A 10,788-nucleotide genomic window follows, 5' to 3' on the forward strand; every position below is an offset into this window, starting at 1 on the left:
TAGACTGCTGTTAGTGTGTTTAGGGGGTTAGACTGCTGTTAGTGTGTTTAGGCGGTTAGACTGCTGTTAGTGTGTTTAGACGGTTAGACTGCTGTTAGTGTGTTTAGATGGTTAGACTGCTGTTAGTGTGTTTAGACGGTTAGACTGCTGTTAGTGTGTTTAGGGGGTTAGACTGCTGTTAGTGTGTTTAGACGGTTAGACTGCTGTTAGTGTGTTTAGACGGTTAGACTGCTGTTAGTGTGTTTAGGGGGTTAGACTGCTGTTAGTGTGTTTAGACTGTTAGACTGCTGTTAGTGTGTTTAGACTGTTAGACTGCTGTAAGTGTGTTTAGACTGTTAGACTGCTGTTAGTGTGTTTAGACTGTTAGACTGCTGTTAGTGTGTTTAGACTGTTAGACTGCTGTTAGTGTGTTTAGACTGTTAGACTGCTGTAAGTGTGTTTAGACTGCTGTTAGTGTGTTTAGACGGTTAGACTGCTGTTAGTGTGTTTAGGCGGTTAGACTGCTGTTAGTGTGTTTAGGCGGTTAGACTGCTGTTAGTGTGTTTAGATGGTTAGACTGCTGTTAGTGTGTTTAGGCGGTTAGACTGCTGTTAGTGTGTTTAGATGGTTAGACTGCTGTTAGTGTGTTTAGATGGTTAGACTGCTGTTAGTGTGTTTAGGCGGTTAGACTGCTGTTAGTGTGTTTAGACTGTTAGACTGCTGTTAGTGTGTTTAGATGGTTAGACTGCTGTTAGTGTGTTTAGGCGGTTAGACTGCTGTTAGTGTGTTTAGATGGTTAGACTGCTGTTAGTGTGTTTAGACGGTTAGACTGCTGTTAGTGCGTTTAGATGGTTAGACTGCTGTTAGTGTGTTTAGATGGTTAGACTGCTGTTAGTGTGTTTAGATGGTTAGACTGCTGTTAGTGTGTTTAGACTGCTGTTAGTGTGTTTAGGCGGTTAGACTGCTGTTAGTGTGTTTAGATGGTTAGACTGCTGTTAGTGTGTTTAGACTGTTAGACTGCTGTTAGTGTGTTTAGATGGTTAGACTGCTGTTAATGTGTTTAGATGGTTAGACTGCTGTTAGTGTGTTTAGACGGTTAGACTGCTGTTAGTGTGTTTAGATGGTTAGACTGCTGTTAGTGTGTTTAGGGGGTTAGACTGCTGTTAGTGTGTTTAGACTGCTGTTAGTGTGTTTAGATGGTTAGACTGCTGTTAGTGTGTTTAGATGGTTAGACTGCTGTTAGTGTGTTTAGACGGTTAGACTGCTGTTAGTGTGTTTAGATGGTTAGACTGCTGTTAGTGTGTTTAGGTGGTTAGACTGCTGTTAGTGTGTTTAGATGGTTAGACTGCTGTTAGTGTGTTTAGACGGTTAGACTGCTGTTAGTGTGTTTAGACGGTTAGACTGCTGTTAGTGTGTTTAGATGGTTAGACTGCTGTTAGTGTGTTTAGATGGTTAGACTGCTGTTAGTGTGTTTAGGGGGTTAGACTGCTGTTAATGTGTTTAGACTGTTAGACTGCTGTTAGTGTGTTTAGATGGTTAGACTGCTGTTAGTGTGTTTAGACGGTTAGACTGCTGTTAGTGTGTTTAGATGGTTAGACTGCTGTTAGTGTGTTTAGATGGTTAGACTGCTGTTAGTGTGTTTAGATGGTTAGACTGCTGTTAGTGTGTTTAGATGGTTAGACTGCTGTTAGTGTGTTTAGGGGGTTAGACTGCTGTTAGTGTGTTTAGATGGTTAGACTGCTGTTAGTGTGTTTAGACGGTTAGACTGCTGTTAGTGTGTTTAGACGGTTAGACTGCTGTTAGTGTGTTTAGACGGTTAGACTGCTGTTAGTGTGTTTAGATGGTTAGACTGCTGTTAGTGTGTTTAGATGGTTAGACTGCTGTTAGTGTGTTTAGGGGGTTAGACTACTGTTAGTGTGTTTAGGGGGTTAGACTGCTGTTAGTGTGTTTAGATGGTTAGACTGCTGTTAGTGTGTTTAGATGGTTAGACTGCTGTTAGTGTGTTTAGATGGTTAGACTGCTGTTAGTGTGTTTAGATGGTTAGACTGCTGTTAGTGTGTTTAGATGGTTAGACTGCTGTTAGTGTGTTTAGATGGTTAGACTGCTGTTAGTGTGTTTAGGGGGTTAGACTGCTGTTAGTGTGTTTAGATGGTTAGACTGCTGTTAGTGTGTTTAGACGGTTAGACCGCTGTTAGTGTGTTTAGGGGGTTAGGCTGCTGTTAGTGTGTTTAGGGGGTTAGGCTGCTGTTAGTGTGTTTAGGGGGTTAGGCTGCTGTTAGTGTGTTTAGGGGGTTAGGCTGCTGTTAGTGTGTTTAGGGGGTTAGACTGCTGTTAGTGTGTTTAGGGGGTTAGGCTGCTGTTAGTGTGTTTAGGGGGTTAGGCTGCTGTTAGTGTGTTTAGGGGGTTAGACTGCTGTTAGTGTGTTTAGATGGTTAGACTGCTGTTAGTGTGTTTAGACGGTTAGACTGCTGTTAGTGTGTTTAGATGGTTAGACTGCTGTTAGTGTGTTTAGGCGGTTAGACTGCTGTTAGTGTGTTTAGACGGTTAGACTGCTGTTAGTGTGTTTAGACGGTTAGACTGCTGTTAGTGTGTTTAGACTGTTAGACTGCTGTTAGTGTGTTTAGGCGGTTAGACTGCTGTTAGTGTGTTTAGATGGTTAGACTGCTGTTAGTGTGTTTAGATGGTTAGACTGCTGTTAGTGTGTTTAGATGGTTAGACTGCTGTTAGTGTGTTTAGATGGTTAGACTGCTGTTAGTGTGTTTAGATGGTTAGACTGCTGTTAGTGTGTTTAGATGGTTAGACTGCTGTTAGTGTGTTTAGACTGCTGTTAGTGTGTTTAGACTGCTGTTAGTGTGTTTAGACTGCTGTTAGTGTGTTTAGACTGCTGTTAGTGTGTTTAGGGGGTTAGGCTGCTGTTAGTGTGTTTAGGGGGTTAGACTGCTGTTAGTGTGTTTAGGGGGTTAGACTGCTGTTAGTGTGTTTAGACGGTTAGACTGCTGTTAGTGTGTTTAGGGGGTTAGACTGCTGTTAGTGTGTTTAGATGGTTAGACTGCTGTTAGTGTGTTTAGATGGTTAGACTGCTGTTAGTGTGTTTAGACGGTTAGACTGCTGTTAGTGTGTTTAGACGGTTAGACTGCTGTTAGTGTGTTTAGGGGGTTAGACTGCTGTTAGTGTGTTTAGATGGTTAGACTGCTGTTAGTGTGTTTAGATGGTTAGACTGCTGTTAGTGTGTTTAGACGGTTAGACTGCTGTTAGTGTGTTTAGGGGGTTAGACTGCTGTTAGTGTGTTTAGATGGTTAGACTGCTGTTAGTGTGTTTAGATGGTTAGACTGCTGTTAGTGTGTTTAGATGGTTAGACTGCTGTTAGTGTGTTTAGACGGTTAGACTGCTGTTAGTGTGTTTAGACGGTTAGACTGCTGTTAGTGTGTTTAGACGGTTAGACTGCTGTTAGTGTGTTTAGACGGTTAGACTGCTGTTAGTGTGTTTAGATGGTTAGACTGCTGTTAGTGTGTTTAGATGGTTAGACTGCTGTTAGTGTGTTTAGGGGGTTAGACTGCTGTTAGTGTGTTTAGATGGTTAGACTGCTGTTAGTGTGTTTAGGGGGTTAGACTGCTGTTAGTGTGTTTACATGGTTAGACTGCTGTTAGTGTGTTTAGACGGTTAGACTGCTGTTAGTGTGTTTAGGCGGTTAGACTGCTGTTAGTGTGTTTAGATGGTTAGACTGCTGTTAGTGTGTTTAGATGGTTAGACTGCTGTTAGTGTGTTTAGGGGGTTAGACTGCTGTTAGTGTGTTTAGACGGTTAGACTGCTGTTAGTGTGTTTAGACGGTTAGACTGCTGTTAGTGTGTTTAGATGGTTAGACTGCTGTTAGTGTGTTTAGGGGGTTAGACTGCTGTTAGTGTGTTTAGGGGGTTAGACTGCTGTTAGTGTGTTTAGACGGTTAGACTGCTGTTAGTGTGTTTAGATGGTCAGACTGCTGTTAGTGTGTTTAGGGGGTTAGACTGCTGTTAATGTGTTTAGACTGTTAGACTGCTGTTAGTGTGTTTAGACGGTTAGACTGCTGTTAGTGTGTTTAGATGGTTAGACTGCTGTTAGTGTGTTTAGGCGGTTAGACTGCTGTTAGTGTGTTTAGGTGGTTAGACTGCTGTTAGTGTGTTTAGGGGGTTAGACTGCTGTTAGTGTGTTTAGGGGGTTAGACTGCTGTTAGTGTGTTTAGACGGTTAGACTGCTGTTAGTGTGTTTAGACGGTTAGACTGCTGTTAGTGTGTTTAGACGGTTAGACTGCTGTTAGTGTGTTTAGACGGTTAGACTGCTGTTAGTGTGTTTAGATGGTTAGACTGCTGTTAGTGTGTTTAGATGGTTAGACTGCTGTTAGTGTGTTTAGGGGGTTAGACTGCTGTTAATGTGTTTAGACTGTTAGACTGCTGTTAGTGTGTTTAGATGGTTAGACTGCTGTTAGTGTGTTTAGGGGGTTAGACTGCTGTTAGTGTGTTTAGGGGGTTAGACTGCTGTTAGTGTGTTTAGATGGTTAGACTGCTGTTAGTGTGTTTAGATGGTTAGACTGCTGTTAGTGTGTTTAGATGGTTAGACTGCTGTTAGTGTGTTTAGATGGTTAGACTGCTGTTAGTGTGTTTAGGGGGTTAGACTGCTGTTAGTGTGTTTAGACGGTTAGACTGCTGTTAGTGTGTTTAGACGGTTAGACTGCTGTTAGTGTGTTTAGACGGTTAGACTGCTGTTAGTGTGTTTAGACGGTTAGACTGCTGTTAGTGTGTTTAGACGGTTAGACTGCTGTTAGTGTGTTTAGATGGTTAGACTGCTGTTAGTGTGTTTAGGGGGTTAGACTACTGTTAGTGTGTTTAGGGGGTTAGACTGCTGTTAGTGTGTTTAGATGGTTAGACTGCTGTTAGTGTGTTTAGATGGTTAGACTGCTGTTAGTGTGTTTAGATGGTTAGACTGCTGTTAGTGTGTTTAGATGGTTAGACTGCTGTTAGTGTGTTTAGATGGTTAGACTGCTGTTAGTGTGTTTAGATGGTTAGACTGCTGTTAGTGTGTTTAGGGGGTTAGACTGCTGTTAGTGTGTTTAGATGGTTAGACTGCTGTTAGTGTGTTTAGATGGTTAGACTGCTGTTAGTGTGTTTAGATGGTTAGACTGCTGTTAGTGTGTTTAGATTGTTAGACTGCTGTTAGTGTGTTTAGGGGGTTAGACTGCTGTTAGTGTGTTTAGATGGTTAGACTGCTGTTAGTGTGTTTAGACGGTTAGACTGCTGTTAGTGTGTTTAGACTGTTAGACTGCTGTTAGTGTGTTTAGGCGGTTAGACTGCTGTTAGTGTGTTTAGATGGTTAGACTGCTGTTAGTGTGTTTAGATGGTTAGACTGCTGTTAGTGTGTTTAGATGGTTAGACTGCTGTTAGTGTGTTTAGATGGTTAGACTGCTGTTAGTGTGTTTAGATGGTTAGACTGCTGTTAGTGTGTTTAGACTGCTGTTAGTGTGTTTAGACTGCTGTTAGTGTGTTTAGACTGCTGTTAGTGTGTTTAGGGGGTTAGACTGCTGTTAGTGTGTTTAGGGGGTTAGACTGCTGTTAGTGTGTTTAGGGGGTTAGACTGCTGTTAGTGTGTTTAGGGGGTTAGACTGCTGTTAGTGTGTTTAGATGGTTAGACTGCTGTTAGTGTGTTTAGGGGGTTAGACTGCTGTTAGTGTGTTTAGATGGTTAGACTGCTGTTAGTGTGTTTAGATGGTTAGACTGCTGTTAGTGTGTTTAGACGGTTAGACTGCTGTTAGTGTGTTTAGACGGTTAGACTGCTGTTAGTGTGTTTAGGGGGTTAGACTGCTGTTAGTGTGTTTAGACTGTTAGACTGCTGTTAGTGTGTTTAGATGGTTAGACTGCTGTTAGTGTGTTTAGATGGTTAGACTGCTGTTAGTGTGTTTAGATGGTTAGACTGCTGTTAGTGTGTTTAGATGGTTAGACTGCTGTTAGTGTGTTTAGACTGCTGTTAGTGTGTTTAGACTGCTGTTAGTGTGTTTAGACTGCTGTTAGTGTGTTTAGGGGGTTAGACTGCTGTTAGTGTGTTTAGGGGGTTAGACTGCTGTTAGTGTGTTTAGGGGGTTAGACTGCTGTTAGTGTGTTTAGGGGGTTAGACTGCTGTTAGTGTGTTTAGACGGTTACACTGCTGTTAGTGTGTTTAGGGGGTTAGACTGCTGTTAGTGTGTTTAGACGGTTAGACTGCTGTTAGTGTGTTTAGACGGTTAGACTGCTGTTAGTGTGTTTAGGGGGTTAGACTGCTGTTAGTGTGTTTAGATGGTTAGACTGCTGTTAGTGTGTTTAGATGGTTAGACTGCTGTTAGTGTGTTTAGACGGTTAGACTGCTGTTAGTGTGTTTAGGGGGTTAGACTGCTGTTAGTGTGTTTAGATGGTTAGACTGCTGTTAGTGTGTTTAGATGGTTAGACTGCTGTTAGTGTGTTTAGACGGTTAGACTGCTGTTAGTGTGTTTAGACGGTTAGACTGCTGTTAGTGTGTTTAGATGGTTAGACTGCTGTTAGTGTGTTTAGGGGGTTAGACTGCTGTTAGTGTGTTTAGATGGTTAGACTGCTGTTAGTGTGTTTAGGGGGTTAGACTGCTGTTAGTGTGTTTAGATGGTTAGACTGCTGTTAGTGTGTTTAGACGGTTAGACTGCTGTTAGTGTGTTTAGGCGGTTAGACTGCTGTTAGTGTGTTTAGATGGTTAGACTGCTGTTAGTGTGTTTAGATGGTTAGACTGCTGTTAGTGTGTTTAGGGGGTTAGACTGCTGTTAGTGTGTTTAGACGGTTAGACTGCTGTTAGTGTGTTTAGACGGTTAGACTGCTGTTAGTGTGTTTAGATGGTTAGACTGCTGTTAGTGTGTTTAGGGGGTTAGACTGCTGTTAGTGTGTTTAGGGGGTTAGACTGCTGTTAGTGTGTTTAGACGGTTAGACTGCTGTTAGTGTGTTTAGATGGTCAGACTGCTGTTAGTGTGTTTAGGGGGTTAGACTGCTGTTAGTGTGTTTAGGGGGTTAGACTGCTGTTAGTGTGTTTAGACGGTTAGACTGCTGTTAGTGTGTTTAGATGGTCAGACTGCTGTTAGTGTGTTTAGGGGGTTAGACTGCTGTTAATGTGTTTAGACTGTTAGACTGCTGTTAGTGTGTTTAGACGGTTAGACTGCTGTTAGTGTGTTTAGACGGTTAGACTGCTGTTAGTGTGTTTAGATGGTTAGACTGCTGTTAGTGTGTTTAGGCGGTTAGACTGCTGTTAGTGTGTTTACACTGCTGTTAGTGTGTTTAGGGGGTTAGACTGCTGTTAGTGTGTTTAGGCGGTTAGACTGCTGTTAGTGTGTTTAGGGGGTTAGACTGCTGTTAGTGTGTTTAGACGGTTAGACTGCTGTTAGTGTGTTTAGGGGGTTAGACTGCTGTTAGTGTGTTTAGATGGTTAGACTGCTGTTAGTGTGTTTAGATGGTTAGACTGCTGTTAGTGTGTTTAGACGGTTAGACTGCTGTTAGTGTGTTTAGACGGTTAGACTGCTGTTAGTGTGTTTAGGGGGTTAGACTGCTGTTAGTGTGTTTAGATGGTTAGACTGCTGTTAGTGTGTTTAGATGGTTAGACTGCTGTTAGTGTGTTTAGACGGTTAGACTGCTGTTAGTGTGTTTAGGGGGTTAGACTGCTGTTAGTGTGTTTAGATGGTTAGACTGCTGTTAGTGTGTTTAGATGGTTAGACTGCTGTTAGTGTGTTTAGACGGTTAGACTGCTGTTAGTGTGTTTAGACGGTTAGACTGCTGTTAGTGTGTTTAGACGGTTAGACTGCTGTTAGTGTGTTTAGATGGTTAGACTGCTGTTAGTGTGTTTAGGGGGTTAGACTGCTGTTAGTGTGTTTAGATGGTTAGACTGCTGTTAGTGTGTTTAGGGGGTTAGACTGCTGTTAGTGTGTTTAGATGGTTAGACTGCTGTTAGTGTGTTTAGACGGTTAGACTGCTGTTAGTGTGTTTAGGCGGTTAGACTGCTGTTAGTGTGTTTAGATGGTTAGACTGCTGTTAGTGTGTTTAGATGGTTAGACTGCTGTTAGTGTGTTTAGGGGGTTAGACTGCTGTTAGTGTGTTTAGACGGTTAGACTGCTGTTAGTGTGTTTAGACGGTTAGACTGCTGTTAGTGTGTTTAGATGGTTAGACTGCTGTTAGTGTGTTTAGGGGGTTAGACTGCTGTTAGTGTGTTTAGGGGGTTAGACTGCTGTTAGTGTGTTTAGACGGTTAGACTGCTGTTAGTGTGTTTAGATGGTCAGACTGCTGTTAGTGTGTTTAGGGGGTTAGACTGCTGTTAATGTGTTTAGACTGTTAGACTGCTGTTAGTGTGTTTAGACGGTTAGACTGCTGTTAGTGTGTTTAGACTGCTGTTAGTGTGTTTAGACGGTTAGACTGCTGTTAGTGTGTTTAGATGGTTAGACTGCTGTTAGTGTGTTTAGGCGGTTAGACTGCTGTTAGTGTGTTTACACTGCTGTTAGTGTGTTTAGGGGGTTAGACTGCTGTTAGTGTGTTTAGGCGGTTAGACTGCTGTTAGTGTGTTTAGGCGGTTAGACTGCTGTTAGTGTGTTTAGACTGCTACTGTTATTCCGTCTCTAAAACAGCAACTGTAGGAGTGATCCCAGAATGTAGGAGTGATCCCAGAATGTAGGAGTGATCCCAGAGTGTAGGAGTGATCCCAGGGAATAGGAATGATCCCAGAGTGTTGGAGTGAGGCTCAGTCCCGTGTGGCTCAGTTGGTAGAGCATGGCGCTTGCAACGCCAGGGTTGTGGGTTCGATTCCCACGGGGGACCAGCACAAAAAAAAAAAAAAAAAAAAATTGGCGAATTTGCCAATCTTGGTGTTCTCTGGCAAATGCCAAATGTCCTGCACGGTGTTGGGCTATAAGCACAACCCCCACCTGTGGACGTCGGGCCCTCATACCACCCTCATGGAGTCTGTTTCTGACCGTTTGAGCAGACACATGCACATTTGTGGCCTGCTGGAGGTCATTTTGCAGGGCTCTGGCAGTGCACCTCCTTGCACTAAGGCGGAGGTACCGGTCCTGCTGCTGGGTTGTTGCCCTCCTACGTCCTCCTCCACGTCTCCTGATGTACTGGCCTTTCTCCTGGTAAAAAACAGTTTGTCAGTCTGTATATCTAAGGCTCTGGTCTGTCCTAGGTGTGAGGGGAAAGGTAGGCATGTTCTCATCTATACTTTGTTTAATTATTATTTTGGATAGAGGGAGGATCACTTTTGTCAAGCGTTTAGGGGAGGGTCAGGTGAAAATATATTTGGACTAAATTAGGGTCATCCATTTTAATTTCAGAGAGGTCTGATTTTTTCGATGTATCCCTTATTATTAATAACTTACCTTTAGCTGTCCTACAGGTAATATTTAACTGTTGTCTGTCTGTTACCTGTTTCCCATCTGTACGTCTCTTACTCAGTTGTTGGTTGTTGTTTTCCATACTAAAACACAGACCCCCTTTTTGAGAAAATGATTCATAATTTAATTTCATTCTTCTTCCCTCCTTTTTGTCATCATGGCCACGCCACCAAACCAGGGAGGGATGTCGGATTGAGAATGTGCAAAAGAATATTAAATGCCGGAAGTATGCCTTCAACATGCTGCAGCTGATGGCATTCCCCAAGATCTACCGGCCGCCGGAGGGGACCTATGGGAAGGTTGACTCCTGAACCCAACCTATATATAGGAACGAAGACAGCTACGTCCTGATTCTCCACCCTCCACAGGGAGTGTGCATGTGCACACTTTGGGAGAAGTGTTGGGAATCAGGACACAGCCGGTGTAAAAACAAACCAAATGATTCCCAACGTAATCTAATCCAAGCAGTGAATATAGTAGCAATAGAAATGTAGCCATGCACTGCAGGTCCAGATGTAACAAATAAATACAAGGTTTAGGTGTTTCTGATATTGGCCATGTTATGCAATGTTGCTGGGACACACTGTTTTGTACGAGTTAAGTTTGTCCGTATTTCTTGTTCAGGCGTTTCTTTGTCATTTTCTTAATCGTTGAGTCATCGTTTGTAAGATCTGCGAAGCGTGTTGCTTGCCAATTGAGCATACTTTCTCATGCTCTGTTTCTGAAATGCCTTAAAGGTTAGTCACATTGGAACAAGTAAACACAGTAACTAATTTGCGTCAGACAACATGGCTTGAAGGAAGCCTTGAGAAGGTTCTATAAGTTTGAGAAAAAGCTGAACAGACTTTCCCGTTTAGCTTGTTGTTCATGTTCACACGGGTCTCTTTTGTAGAAGGCTGTCTGTCCCTTAAGGAGCCTGAGAGAGCTTACTGTAAATACAATTTAATTCCATGAATATGTTCTCTCAATCATGGTTGCTTTTACGACCACCTCATATTTTTTGGTACAATAATAAACTCAATCGTAATGTCTCACAAAATATGTTGAATTACTGCCATATCACATGCTGTATATAACTTTACTTTTGTTTAAAAATATTGTTTTCCTTTATTTTCCCTCCACAATCAGTCAATTGAAAACCAAACCATAACCCCTTTGTATCATAATATTTATTTTTATATCCTTTTTTAATCCGCTTTTATGCTTTATTCGGGGTCACTGTCTTGGATTCAAAAGCATCCAAGGCTCTTCCTGTATGTTAAATATCTTTGTTTGCACTTTGCAATGTGTTGCATTCCTGTTTATTTAATTCAAATCCATTTGATTAAATTACTTGGGATGGATGTTAATATCTGTGTTCATCTTTTCATAATGTCTATCTAATTAGGGCAATGGATGTTGATCTCTCTGAGGCAGGA

General features: G+C 42.2%; 1 protein-coding gene across 2 annotated transcripts in view; it reads left to right on the forward strand.

Moving 5' to 3' along the window:
• The window catches only part of inpp4b (inositol polyphosphate-4-phosphatase type II B), a gene marked incomplete at its 5' end in the record, with an annotated part of 98,500 nt that extends 87,787 nt beyond the window's left edge, over positions 1-10,713 (forward strand). Inside the window, 1 exon segment of one of the 2 annotated variants that reach the window (XM_055914464.1) lies at positions 9,549-10,713. In XM_055914464.1, the coding sequence (XP_055770439.1) occupies positions 9,549-9,681 (133 nt within the window). 2 annotated transcript variants of the gene reach the window in all.
• Between the last annotated feature and the right edge of the window lie 75 nt (positions 10,714-10,788).

This window comes from Salvelinus fontinalis, unplaced genomic scaffold (assembly GCF_029448725.1).
Source record: "Salvelinus fontinalis isolate EN_2023a unplaced genomic scaffold, ASM2944872v1 scaffold_0579, whole genome shotgun sequence".
NCBI lineage: Eukaryota > Metazoa > Chordata > Actinopteri > Salmoniformes > Salmonidae > Salvelinus > Salvelinus fontinalis.